The 15,914-nt window shown below is 42.7% G+C and overlaps 1 protein-coding gene across 2 annotated transcripts in view; it reads left to right on the forward strand.

Moving 5' to 3' along the window:
• The window catches only part of bicdl1 (BICD family like cargo adaptor 1), a 50,196-nt gene that overhangs the window by 17,788 nt on the left and 16,494 nt on the right, over positions 1 to 15,914 (forward strand). For both annotated transcript variants that reach the window (XR_008807817.1, XM_056259393.1), the window contains exon 3: positions 1,263 to 1,379. Coding sequence is in view for 1 of the 2 variants with exons in the window: in XM_056259393.1 (XP_056115368.1) it covers positions 1,263 to 1,379 (117 nt within the window). In the remaining variant the exon portion in view is untranslated. The remainder of the gene's footprint in view (positions 1 to 1,262; positions 1,380 to 15,914) is intronic.

Here is a 15,914-nt window from a genome sequence, read left to right on the forward strand (position 1 = left end):
TACAAATGCCAAGTGTGATCAATGAGTGTGTGTGTGGGGGGGGGGGGCGTGTGTGTGTGTAGGTGGGGTTTCTCAGTAATATGATATGACTCATGCTCATAGATTATTAGGGCAGCAACAGGCTTTGTTTTTCTTTTAATACATTTCTGTATGAAAAAAATATAACGTTAGCAGGCTTATACTGTTAAGAAAGCGTGTGCTAAACATTATGAAGATAATAAGAAGGTTAAAAATCAACTCTTAATTCCTGTAACTCAATATCTATTTAACATGCAACTCTCCTGCAATATCTATTTAACATGCAACTAATTTCTTCAAACAGACCTCTGAATAACTTAATGCCATTCACCTGGCAAACTTTAGCTAATCCACTGGCTCAAAAACACCCACAGTATCAGCTGGATGTCTTGTAAACCGGATTTTGTAAAACAACAACAAAATAATAATAAAATAAAATAAACAAATTGTTAAATACAGTGGCTCAAAGTCAGTCATAGTATCAGCCCAGTGCCTTGTAAGCTTTGTAAAAATAAATTAAGTAAGTAAGTAAGTAAAAAATAATAATGATAAATAAAGTAGTTTAAATTAATTGCTAAAAATGATCAATATTGTCGTATTATGCAGCCGGGTACTTTGTAAACCAGATTTTGTTAAAATATCAAAATATAAATGAAATAAACAATTTGTTAAATCCAGTGGCTCGTAGTAGTTCAAGTAGGCTACCTTGTAAACCTATAATAATAATAATAAAATTAGGAAATTAGAAAAATCTTTAAAAAGTTAAATCCAGTGACACAAAACTGATCATAATCAAGTAAAGTCAAGTCAAATATATTTATATAGTGCTTTTCAGATTGTATCAAAGCTGCTTCACAGTATCAATCAAAACAACTTAACAGTGTTTGTTTATTACTGCAAAAGACATCCAAGATTGGTAGAGCTGATCAGTGGTATGATGGGTCATTTAATTCACATAATCATCCCAGTGCCTAATAAAAAATGTAAAAAGCCCCTGGAAATAAAGAGTCAAGTGCATTGCATTGTGGGATACAGTATCTCACACACTGGCTGCAAAGTTTAATACAAAGTGCTACTCCAAATTCATCCAGTGGTTGTGTACTGCACATTTTGGCAAATGTCCTGGTAATCCGTTCATACAGGCAATTTATATACTATTCACAGTATACACAGTACAAGTAACCTATATAGACTACTAGACATCTATGGGAGGCTAACAGGAGTTTCTGTGTTTGTGTCCACAGGCCGCCGAGGTGGAGAAACAGTTGTCTACTCAGGTTCATTCTTTACGGGATGATTTCAAAGAGAAAAGCATCTCCACTAACCAGCACATGATGCGCCTCGAGACCCTACAGGCCGAGGTGAGGCATTATGGGATCCGGATCTTATTTATTTACAGAGACTCATGACACCATGATATATTTCAAAATCTGCTTTCCTCTGTTTTCCTTCCTCAAATGATTATTTGTATCACGCACTAAACAGCAAGGGCTTGAAGTAAGTGCTCATAAACCGCTTCCTCTTTTCTGCATGTTCATTCTGGATGTGTGTGTTCTGTGATGTGGTCTCAATGTGCGATGCAAAACCCTGCTGGATCATATCCTGATTGCTTTGTAATGTCAGTCTTCTTGCTAACTCATCAATGAAAGATGGCCATGTAATTGGCTCCTGGAGTCGCTGATGTGACAGCGCAGGACAAACAATGCCAGCTTGAGTTTCACAGGCCGTCATCAATGGATTCTGGTCTATTCAGAACAACTATCTCAAATCAAGCTTTGTTCAACTCTGAACTGAGGAAACTGTATTAAGCGGAAAAATGTGGATCTGTAGATTAGCTCTGTTTCAAAACCTATAGCGATCTCCCTAACAAGATAGCCATTTACAATTTGTGTGGCGATACCAAAATGCATTGCGACAAGCTCAGTGGAAACATTCATCCAGGTGTTTCCCAAAAGCATCATTAGCCAGTTAGCATAGCATAATGGTCCATCATTAATATGAATATGTTACTATGCAGGAAGTAATGCAGGACTAATGAGTAGTACTATATTAACACTTCAGCTACTACTAATAACTAATATGGAAACAAGCTTAACTAATCAGTAAGTAATATCAAATTTCCGACTGAGGTAGTTTCTTATTATGTAATCAATAATTACAGAATGAGATTGGCATCATTAAAGGGATGGTATAATGCCCTTTCACAAGATGTAAAATAAATCTCTGATGTCCCCAGAGTGTGTATGTGAAGTTTTAGCTCAAAAAACCCCACAGATATTTTTATATAGCATGTTAAAGTTGTCACTTTTGAGGGGGAGCAAAAACGCACCGTTTTGTGTCTGTTCCTTTAAATGCAAATGAGCTGCAGCTCCCGGTGCAGGGGGCGGAGCTACAACAGCTTGTGTCCTTTTACCTCACAATGACATGCACTGAAAAACTTTTAGCCAAACCGCAGTCAGATGATGTCAACGGAGTCAGTGATAGAGAGACTCAAGAAGTGACAACATGTAGAAGCAACAGGACATTTCTAATTGGTTAGTTGATGAATTTGTAGCTGATGTGTAGTTATCTTCTAGTCATTAATTAGCATATTCTGGCTTGATAATCTATAAATCGCGTTCCAGGGGGCGGGGTTTATGTAAATTCTAGGGTTGGTGATGTCACTAACCCAGGAGGAATGTTGTGTAGTTCCTACCAGCCGTTTGTTGTAGTCCTTAAAAAGCCATTTCTTTAAAATCAATTATATCCCTTTGCTTTGAACTTTGAGCATTGTAACTTTGCAGATGTTGTTTATGCTCAGACAGCAACATTACATACTGACTAAAGTTAGAAAAGTAAAATCATAATCAACCACCCCTTTAAGAACTAACGATGAATTAGAATTAAAAGAAGTTTTTACTCCACCACCTGCATGACATCATTAACTAACGTGGTTGAACGACAAATTTGTGCACAATACGGTTTCAGAAAACAGTCGTGACTATTGCTAGTTGATTTCTTTAACAATGCATCGTACTATGGTAGTTAAGCTGCAAGTTACGAAAATATATTAATCTTAAAATAAGGCATAAATATTTTTGAGTGCATGTAGACAATAGACAGAAAGGAAGCTCACAGAAAGGAAGCCAATAGACAAAGGAAGCTCAATTTACATATCAGCACCTATTCATCATTCAGCAAGTAGCAACTTGGACCAACCTGATGATCAACAATATAAAGTAGTTTAACCAATAATAACAAACATAATTTATGTAGAGAAGTCTTAAAGGTACGGTAGCAAAACCAGTCTGATTAAGAGTCAGAGAGAGGAACGAAAACGATCATAAAAAACTAAACTATTCTGGAGCAAGAAACCTTCTTCTATCCTTCTCAATGTCTAGGAGAAGAAAAAAAAAAAAAAACGCTGAAAGAGGGCAGAAAAACACTCTTCATACATACCGGTACATCCACATCTAATGCATGTCTGGTTTTGTATGCATGTGTAAACCATGTTGTCTCTTCAATTATTTTCAACTACATTTTGATCAGATATAAAGGGTTTAAAAATTTGGTATAGGATTTACTTTGAAACAATTTTCACTTAGAAATTGCTAATAAATTTTACAAATAATTACAAAGAAACGACAAGCAACACATTGAATTAAATGTGAAACTTTGGAAAAAAAAGAAAAAAAAAAGAAAAAAAAAGTGTTACAAAAAAATGCAAAAAATTGAAAAATTTGGACCCCACTGTATATCAAAGTACCATAATAATAGCATCTGATTCATCACTGATTTATGGTTCCACCACAGTTTATTCAGAATATAGAGATCTACACAGTACCGAGATGAAGTGTTACTCGCGGAGGGTAATTAGCCCATGATTAGTGGTCGATACAGGGATGTGCTGTCCGTCAGACCAGAGCTGATTTACAGGATCAGTTTAACTCTCTCTCTCTCTGATCACTACAGAGACAACATACAGTATAAAGAAGCAGAGATGAATTAGTGAATGAGAACAAGGCCACTTTATTAGGTCACCTGTTCAACTGCTCGTTAACACAAATATCTAATCAGCCAATCGCACTGCAGCAACTCAATGTAGATGTAGACATGATCAAGACAATCTGCTGAAGTTCAAACTGAGCATCTTTGAACGTGTCGTGGTTGTTGGAGTCAGATGAGCTGGTCTCAGTTTTCAGAGACTGCTAATCTACTGGGATTTTCACACACAACCATCTCTAGGGTTTCCTGAGAATTGTCAGAAAAAGAGGAAATATCCAGTGAGCTTCAGTTCTGTGGGATAAAATGCCTTGTTGATGCCAGAGGTCAGAGGAGAATGGCCAGACTGGTTCAGCTTATAGAAAGACAACAGTAACTCAGATAAACACTCGATACAACCGAGGTCTGCAGAAGAGCATCTCTGAACACACAACACACCAAACCTTGAAGGAAAAGAGCATCTCTGAACACACAACACACCAAACCTTGAAGCAGAAGAGCATCTCTGAACACTCAACACACCAAACCTTGAAGCAGAAGAGCATCTCTGAACACACAACACACCAAACCTGGAAGCAGAAGAGCATCTCTGAACACTCAACACACCAAACCTTGAAGCAGAAGAGCATCTCTGAACACATAACACACCAAACCTTGAAGCAGAAGAGCATCTCTGAACACACAACACACAAAACCTTGAAGCAGAAGAGTATCTCTGAACACACAACACACCAAACCTTGAAGCAGAAGAACATCTCTGAACACACAACACACCAAACCTGGATGCAGAAGAGCATCTCTGAACAGTCAACACACCAAACCTTGAAGCAGAAGAGCATCTCTGAACACACAACACACCAAACCTTGAAGCAGAAGAGCATCTCTGAACACACAACACACCAAACCTTGAAGCAGAAGAGCATCTCTGAACACTCAACACACCAAACCTTGAAGCAGAAGAGCATCTCTGAACACACACCACACCAAACCTTGAAGCAGAAGAGCATCTCTGAACACACAACACACCAAACCTTGAAGCAGAAGAGCATCTCTGAACACACAACACACCAAACCTTGAAGCAGAAGAACATCTCTGAACACACAACACACCAAACCTTGAAGTAGAAGAGCATCTCTGAACAGTCAACACACCAAACCTTGAAGCAGAAGAGCATCTCTGAACACACAACACACCAAACCTTGAAGCAGAAGAGCATCTCTGAACACACAACACACCAAACCTTGAAGTAGAAGAGCATCTCTGAACACTCAACACACCAAACCTTGAAGCAGAAGAGCATCTCTGAACACACAACACACCAAACCTTGAAGCAGAAGAGCATCTCTGAACACACAACACACCAAACCTGGAAGCAGAAGAGCATCTCTGAACACACAACACACCAAACCTTGAAGCAGAAGAGCATCTCTGAACACTCAACACACCAAACCTTAAAGAGCATCTCTGAACACACAACACACCAAACCTTAAAGAGCATCTCTGAACACACAACACACCAAACCTGGAAGCAGAAGAGCATCTCTGAACACACAACACACCAAACCTTGAAGCAGAAGAGCATCTCTGAACACACAACACACCAAACCTTAAAGAGCATCTCTGAACACACAACACACCAAACCTTGAAGCAGAAGAGCATCTCTGAACACACAACACACCAAACCTTAAAGAGCATCTCTGAACACACAACACACCAAACCTTAAAGACCATCTCTGAACACTCAACACACCAAACCTGGAAGCAGAAGAGCATCTCTGAACAGTCAACACACCAAACCTTGAAGCAGAAGAGCATCTCTGAACACACAACACACCAAACCTTGAAGCAGAATAGCATCTCTGAACACACAACACACCAAACCTGGAAGCAGAAGAGCATCTCTGAACACACAACACAGCAAACCTTGAAGCAGAAGAGCATCTCTGAACACACAACACACCAAACCTTGATGCAGAAGAGCATCTCTGAACACACAACACAGCAAACCTTGAAGCAGAAGAGCATCTCTGAACACACAACACACCAAACCTTGATGCAGAAGAGCATCTCTGAACACACAACACACCAAACCTTGAAGTAGAAGAGCATCTCTGAACACACAACACACCAAACCTTAAAGCAGAAGAGCATCTCTGAACACACAACACACCAAACCTTGAAGCAGAAGAGCATCTCTGAACACACAACACACCAAACCTTGAAGCAGAAGAGCATCTCTGAACACACAACACACCAAACCTTGAAGCAGAAGAGCATCTCTGAACACACAACACACCAAACCTTGAAGCAGAAGAGCATCTCTGAACACACAACACACCAAACCTTGAAGCAGAAGAGCATCTCTGAACACACAACACACCAAACCTTGAAGCAGAAGAGCATCTCTGAACACACAACACACCAAACCTTGAAGCAGAAGAGCATCTCTGAACACACAACACACCAAACCTTGAAGCAGAAGAGCATCTCTGAACACACAACACACCAAACCTTAAAGAGCATCTCTGAACACTCAACACACCAAACCTGGAAGCAGAAGAGCATCTCTGAACACACAACACACCAAACCTTGAAGCAGAAGAGCATCTCTGAACACACAACACACCAAACCTTGAAGCAGAAGAGCATCTCTGAACACACAACACACCAAACCTTGAAGCAGAAGAGCATCTCTGAACACACAACACACCAAACCTTGAAGCAGAATAGCATCTCTGAACACACAACACACCAAACCTGGAAGCAGAAGAGCATCTCTGAACACACAACACACCAAACCTTGAAGCAGAAGAGTATCTCTGAACACACAACACACCAAACCTTGAAGCAGAAGAGCATCTCTGAACACACAACACACCAAACCTGGAAGCAGAAGAGCATCTCTGAACACACAACACACCAAACCTTGAAGCAGAATAGCATCTCTGAACACACAACACACCAAACCTTGAAGCAAAAGAGCATCTCTGAACACACAACACACCAAACCTTGAAGCAGACGAGCATCTCTGAACACACAACACACCAAACCTTGAAGCAGAAGAGCATCTCTGAACACACAACACAGCAAACCTGGAAGCAGAAGAGCATCTCTGAACACACAACACACCAAACCTGGAAGCAGAAGAGCATCTCTGAACAGTCAATACACCAAACCTTGAAGCAGAAGCGCATCTCTGAACACACAACACACCAAACCTTGAAGCAGAAGAGCATCTCTGAACACTCAACACACCAAACCTTGAAGCAGAAGAGCATCTCTGAACACACAACACACCAAACCTTGAAGCAGAAGAGCATCTCTGAACACACAACACACCAAACCTTGAAGCAGAAGAGTATCTCTGAACACACAACACACCAAACCTGGAAGCAGAAGAGCATCTCTGAACACACAACACACCAAACCTTGAAGCAGAAGAGCATCTCTGAACACACAACACACCAAACCTTGAAGCAGAAGAGTATCTCTGAACACACAACACACCAAACCTGGAAGCAGAAGAGCATCTCTGAACACACAACACACCAAACCTTGAAGCAGAATAGCATCTCTGAACACACAACACACCAAACCTGGAAGCAGAAGAGCATCTCTGAACACACAACACACCAAACCTTGAAGCAGAAGAGCATCTCTGAACACACAACACACCAAACCTTGAAGCAGAATAGCATCTCTGAACACACAACACACCAAACCTTGAAGCAGAAGAGCATCTCTGAACACACAACACACCAAACCTTGAAGCAGAAGAGTATCTCTGAACACACAACACACCAAACCTGGAAGCAGAATAGCATCTCTGAACACACAACACACCAAACCTTGAAGCAGAAGAGCATCTCTGAACACACAACACACCAAACCTTGAAGCAGAAGAGCATCTCTGAACACACAACACACCAAACCTTGAAGCAGAAGACTATCTCTGAACACACAACACAGCAAACCTTGAAGCAGAAGAGCATCTCTGAACACACAACACACCAAACCTTGAAGCAGAAGAGCATCTCTGAACACACAACACACCAAACCTTGAAGCAGAAGAGCATCTCTGAACACACAACACACCAAACCTTGAAGCAGAAGAGCATCTCTGAACACACAACACAGCAAACCTTGAAGCAGAAGAGCATCTCTGAACACACAACACACCAAACCTTGAAGCAGAAGAGCATCTCTGAACACACAACACACCAAACCTTGAAGCAGAAGAGCATCTCTGAACACACAACACACCAAACCTTGAAGCAGAAGAGCATCTCTGAACACACAACACACCAAACCTTGAAGCAGAAGAGCATCTCTGAACACACAACACAGCAAACCTTGAAGCAGAAGAGCATCTCTGAACACACAACACACCAAACCTGGAAGCAGAAGAGCATCTCTGAACAGTCAATACACCAAACATTGAAGCAGAAGAGCATCTCTGAACACACAACACACCAAACCTTGAAGCAGAAGAGCATCTCTGAACACACAACACACCAAACCTTGAAGCAGAAGAGCATCTCTGAACACACAACACAGCAAACCTTGAAGCAGAAGAGCATCTCTGAACACACAACACACCAAACCTGGAAGCAGAAGAGCATCTCTGAACAGTCAATACACCAAACCTTGAAGCAGAAGAGCATCTCTGAACACACAACACACCAAACCTTGAAGCAGAAGAGCATCTCTGAACACACAACACACCAAACCTTGAAGCAGAAGAGCATCTCTGAACACTCAACACACCAAACCTTGAAGCAGAAGAGCATCTCTGAACACACAACACACCAAACCTTGAAGCAGAATAGCATCTCTGAACACACAACACACCAAACCTTGAAGCAGAAGAGCATCTCTGAACACACAACACACCAAACCTTGAAGCAGAATAGCATCTCTGAACACACAACACACCAAACCTTGAAGCAGAAGAGCATCTCTGAACACTCAACACACCAAACCTTGAAGCAGAAGAGCATCTCTGAACACACACCACACCAAACCTTGAAGCAGAAGAGCATCTCTGAACACACAACACACCAAACCTTGAAGCAGAAGAGCATCTCTGAACACACAACACACCAAACCTTGAAGCAGAAGAACATCTCTGAACACACAACACACCAAACCTTGAAGTAGAAGAGCATCTCTGAACAGTCAACACACCAAACCTTGAAGCAGAAGAGCATCTCTGAACACACAACACACCAAACCTTGAAGCAGAAGAGCATCTCTGAACACACAACACACCAAACCTTGAAGTAGAAGAGCATCTCTGAACACTCAACACACCAAACCTTGAAGCAGAAGAGCATCTCTGAACACACAACACACCAAACCTTGAAGCAGAAGAGCATCTCTGAACACACAACACACCAAACCTGGAAGCAGAAGAGCATCTCTGAACACACAACACACCAAACCTTGAAGCAGAAGAGCATCTCTGAACACTCAACACACCAAACCTTAAAGAGCATCTCTGAACACACAACACACCAAACCTTAAAGAGCATCTCTGAACACACAACACACCAAACCTGGAAGCAGAAGAGCATCTCTGAACACACAACACACCAAACCTTGAAGCAGAAGAGCATCTCTGAACACACAACACACCAAACCTTAAAGAGCATCTCTGAACACACAACACACCAAACCTTGAAGCAGAAGAGCATCTCTGAACACACAACACACCAAACCTTAAAGAGCATCTCTGAACACACAACACACCAAACCTTAAAGACCATCTCTGAACACTCAACACACCAAACCTGGAAGCAGAAGAGCATCTCTGAACAGTCAACACACCAAACCTTGAAGCAGAAGAGCATCTCTGAACACACAACACACCAAACCTTGAAGCAGAATAGCATCTCTGAACACACAACACACCAAACCTGGAAGCAGAAGAGCATCTCTGAACACACAACACAGCAAACCTTGAAGCAGAAGAGCATCTCTGAACACACAACACACCAAACCTTGATGCAGAAGAGCATCTCTGAACACACAACACAGCAAACCTTGAAGCAGAAGAGCATCTCTGAACACACAACACACCAAACCTTGATGCAGAAGAGCATCTCTGAACACACAACACACCAAACCTTGAAGTAGAAGAGCATCTCTGAACACACAACACACCAAACCTTAAAGCAGAAGAGCATCTCTGAACACACAACACACCAAACCTTGAAGCAGAAGAGCATCTCTGAACACACAACACACCAAACCTTGAAGCAGAAGAGCATCTCTGAACACACAACACACCAAACCTTGAAGCAGAAGAGCATCTCTGAACACACAACACACCAAACCTTGAAGCAGAAGAGCATCTCTGAACACACAACACACCAAACCTTGAAGCAGAAGAGCATCTCTGAACACACAACACACCAAACCTTGAAGCAGAAGAGCATCTCTGAACACACAACACACCAAACCTTGAAGCAGAAGAGCATCTCTGAACACACAACACACCAAACCTTGAAGCAGAAGAGCATCTCTGAACACACAACACACCAAACCTTAAAGAGCATCTCTGAACACTCAACACACCAAACCTGGAAGCAGAAGAGCATCTCTGAACACACAACACACCAAACCTTGAAGCAGAAGAGCATCTCTGAACACACAACACACCAAACCTTGAAGCAGAAGAGCATCTCTGAACACACAACACACCAAACCTTGAAGCAGAAGAGCATCTCTGAACACACAACACACCAAACCTTGAAGCAGAATAGCATCTCTGAACACACAACACACCAAACCTGGAAGCAGAAGAGCATCTCTGAACACACAACACACCAAACCTTGAAGCAGAAGAGTATCTCTGAACACACAACACACCAAACCTTGAAGCAGAAGAGCATCTCTGAACACACAACACACCAAACCTGGAAGCAGAAGAGCATCTCTGAACACACAACACACCAAACCTTGAAGCAGAATAGCATCTCTGAACACACAACACACCAAACCTTGAAGCAAAAGAGCATCTCTGAACACACAACACACCAAACCTTGAAGCAGACGAGCATCTCTGAACACACAACACACCAAACCTTGAAGCAGAAGAGCATCTCTGAACACACAACACAGCAAACCTGGAAGCAGAAGAGCATCTCTGAACACACAACACACCAAACCTGGAAGCAGAAGAGCATCTCTGAACAGTCAATACACCAAACCTTGAAGCAGAAGCGCATCTCTGAACACACAACACACCAAACCTTGAAGCAGAAGAGCATCTCTGAACACTCAACACACCAAACCTTGAAGCAGAAGAGCATCTCTGAACACACAACACACCAAACCTTGAAGCAGAAGAGCATCTCTGAACACACAACACACCAAACCTTGAAGCAGAAGAGTATCTATGAACACACAACACACCAAACCTGGAAGCAGAAGAGCATCTCTGAACACACAACACACCAAACCTTGAAGCAGAAGAGCATCTCTGAACACACAACACACCAAACCTTGAAGCAGAAGAGTATCTCTGAACACACAACACACCAAACCTGGAAGCAGAAGAGCATCTCTGAACACACAACACACCAAACCTTGAAGCAGAATAGCATCTCTGAACACACAACACACCAAACCTGGAAGCAGAAGAGCATCTCTGAACACACAACACACCAAACCTTGAAGCAGAAGAGCATCTCTGAACACACAACACACCAAACCTTGAAGCAGAATAGCATCTCTGAACACACAACACACCAAACCTTGAAGCAGAAGAGCATCTCTGAACACACAACACACCAAACCTTGAAGCAGAAGAGTATCTCTGAACACACAACACACCAAACCTGGAAGCAGAATAGCATCTCTGAACACACAACACACCAAACCTTGAAGCAGAAGAGCATCTCTGAACACACAACACACCAAACCTTGAAGCAGAAGAGCATCTCTGAACACACAACACACCAAACCTTGAAGCAGAAGACTATCTCTGAACACACAACACAGCAAACCTTGAAGCAGAAGAGCACCTCTGAACACACAACACACCAAACCTTGAAGCAGAAGAGCATCTCTGAACACACAACACACCAAACCTTGAAGCAGAAGAGCATCTCTGAACACACAACACACCAAACCTTGAAGCAGAAGAGCATCTCTGAACACACAACACACCAAACCTTGAAGCAGAAGAGCATCTCTGAACACACAACACAGCAAACCTTGAAGCAGAAGAGCATCTCTGAACACACAACACACCAAACCTGGAAGCAGAAGAGCATCTCTGAACAGTCAATACACCAAACATTGAAGCAGAAGAGCATCTCTGAACACACAACACACCAAACCTTGAAGCAGAAGAGCATCTCTGAACACACAACACACCAAACCTTGAAGCAGAAGAGCATCTCTGAACACACAACACAGCAAACCTTGAAGCAGAAGAGCATCTCTGAACACACAACACACCAAACCTGGAAGCAGAAGAGCATCTCTGAACAGTCAATACACCAAACCTTGAAGCAGAAGAGCATCTCTGAACACACAACACACCAAACCTTGAAGCAGAAGAGCATCTCTGAACACACAACACACCAAACCTTGAAGCAGAAGAGCATCTCTGAACACTCAACACACCAAACCTTGAAGCAGAAGAGCATCTCTGAACACACAACACACCAAACCTTGAAGCAGAATAGCATCTCTGAACACACAACACACCAAACCTTGAAGCAGAAGAGCATCTCTGAACACACAACACACCAAACCTTGAAGCAGAATAGCATCTCTGAACACACAACACACCAAACCTTGAAGCAGAAGAGTATCTCTGAACACACAACACACCAAACCTTGAAGCAGAAGAGCATCTCTGAACACACAACACACCAAACCTTGAAGCAGAAGAGCATCTCTGAACACACAACACACCAAACCTTGAAGCAGAAGAGCATCTCTGAACACAAAACACACCAAACCTTGAAGCAGAAGAGCATCTCTGAACACACAACACACCAAACCTTGAAGCAGAAGAGCATCTCTGAACACACAACACACCAAACCTTGAAGCAGAAGAGCACCACACCAAACCTTGAAGCAGAAGAGCATCTCTGAACACACAACACACCAAACCTTGAAGCAGAATAGCATCTCTGAACACACAACACACCAAACCTTGAAGCAGAAGAGCATCTCTGAACACACAACACACCAAACCTTGAAGCAGAAGAGCATCTCTGAACACACAACACACCAAACCTGGAAGCAGAATAGCATCTCTGAACACACAACACACCAAACCTTGAAGCAGAAGAGCATCTCTGAACACACAACACACCAAACCTTGAAGCAGAAGAGCATCTCTGAACACACAACACACCAAACCTTGAAGCAGAAGAGCATCTCTGAACACACAACACACCAAACCTTGAAGCAGAAGAGCATCTCTGAACACACAACACACCAAACCTTGAAGCAGAAGAGCATCTCTGAACACACAACACACCAAACCTTGAAGCAGAAGAGCATCTCTGAACACACAACACAGCAAACCTTGAAGCAGAAGAGCATCTCTGAACACACAACACACCAAACCTGGAAGCAGAAGAGCATCTCTGAACAGTCAATACACCAAACATTGAAGCAGAAGAGCATCTCTGAACACACAACACACCAAACCTTGAAGCAGAAGAGCATCTCTGAACACACAACACACCAAACCTTGAAGCAGAAGAGCATCTCTGAACACACAACACAGCAAACCTTGAAGCAGAAGAGCATCTCTGAACACACAACACACCAAACCTGGAAGCAGAAGAGCATCTCTGAACAGTCAATACACCAAACCTTGAAGCAGAAGAGCATCTCTGAACACACAACACACCAAACCTTGAAGCAGAAGAGCATCTCTGAACACACAACACACCAAACCTTGAAGCAGAAGAGCATCTCTGAACACTCAACACACCAAACCTTGAAGCAGAAGAGCATCTCTGAACACACAACACACCAAACCTTGAAGCAGAATAGCATCTCTGAACACACAACACACCAAACCTTGAAGCAGAAGAGCATCTCTGAACACACAACACACCAAACCTTGAAGCAGAAGAGTATCTCTGAACACACAACACACCAAACCTTGAAGCAGAAGAGCATCTCTGAACACACAACACACCAAACCTTGAAGCAGAAGAGCATCTCTGAACACACAACACACCAAACCTTGAAGCAGAAGAGCATCTCTGAACACAAAACACACCAAACCTTGAAGCAGAAGAGCATCTCTGAACACACAACACACCAAACCTTGAAGCAGAAGAGCATCTCTGAACACACAACACACCAAACCTTGAAGCAGAAGAGCACCACACCAAACCTTGAAGCAGAAGAGCATCTCTGAACACACAACACACCAAACCTTGAAGCAGAAGAGTATCTCTGAACACACAACACACCAAACCTGGAAGCAGAATAGCATCTCTGAACACACAACACACCAAACCTTGAAGCAGAAGAGCATCTCTGAACACACAACACACCAAACCTTGAAGCAGAAGAGCATCTCTGAACACACAACACAGCAAACCTTGAAGCAGAAGAGCACCTCTGAACACACAACACACCAAACCTTGAAGCAGAAGAGCATCTCTGAACACACAACACACCAAACCTTGAAGCAGAAGAGTATCTCTGAACACACAACACACCAAACCTGGAAGCAGAATAGCATCTCTGAACACACAACACACCAAACCTTGAAGCAGAAGAGCATCTCTGAACACACAACACACCAAACCTTGAAGCAGAAGAGCATCTCTGAACACACAACACACCAAACCTTGAAGCAGAAGAGCATCTCTGAACACTCAACACACCAAACCCTAAAGCAGAAGAGCATCTCTGAACACACAACACACCAAACCTTGAAGCAGAAGAGCATCTCTGAACACACAACACACCAAACCTTGAAGCAGAAGAGCATCTCTGAACACACAACACACCAAACCCTAAAGCAGAAGAGCATCTCTGAACACACAACACACCAAACCTTGAAGCAGAAGAGCATCTCTGAACACACAACACACCAAACCTGGAAGCAGAAGAGCATCTCTGAACACACAACACACCAAACCCTAAAGCAGAAGAGCATCTCTGAACACACAACACACCAAACCTGGAAGCAGAAGAGCATCTCTGAACACACAACACACCAAACCTGGAAGCAGAAGAGCATCTCTGAACACACAACACACCAAACCCTAAAGCAGAAGAGCATCTCTGAACACACAACACACCAAACCTTGAAGCAGAAGAGCATCTCTGAACACACAACACACCAAACCTGGAAGCAGAAGAGCATCTCTGAACACACAACACACCAAACCTGGAAGCAGAAGAGCATCTCTGAACACACAACACACCAAACCTTGAAGCAGAAGAGCATCTCTGAACACACAACACACCAAACCTTGAAGCAGAAGAGCTCCAGCAGCAGAAGAAACACACCTGGAAGCAGAAGAGCATCTCTGAACACTCAACACACCAAACCTTGAAGCAAAAGAGCATCTCTGAACACACAACACACCAAACCTTGAAGCAGAAGAGCATCTCTGAACACACAACACACCAAACCTTGAAGCAGAAGAGCATCTCTGAACACACAACACACCAAACCTTGAAGCAGAAGAGCATCTCTGAACACACAACACACCAAACCTTGAAGCAGAAGAGCATCTCTGAACACACAACACACCAAACCCTAAAGCAGAAGAGCATCTCTGAACACACAACACACCAAACCTTGAAGCAGAAGAGCATCTCTGAACACACAACACACCAAACCTGGAAGCAGAAGAGCATCTCTGAACACACAACACACCAAACCCTAAAGCAGAAGAGCATCTCTGAAC

This window comes from Rhinichthys klamathensis, unplaced genomic scaffold (genome assembly GCF_029890125.1).
Source record: "Rhinichthys klamathensis goyatoka isolate OS25496 unplaced genomic scaffold, OSU_Roscu_1.1 h1tg000167l_1, whole genome shotgun sequence".
In the NCBI taxonomy this organism is placed as follows: domain Eukaryota; kingdom Metazoa; phylum Chordata; class Actinopteri; order Cypriniformes; family Leuciscidae; genus Rhinichthys; species Rhinichthys klamathensis.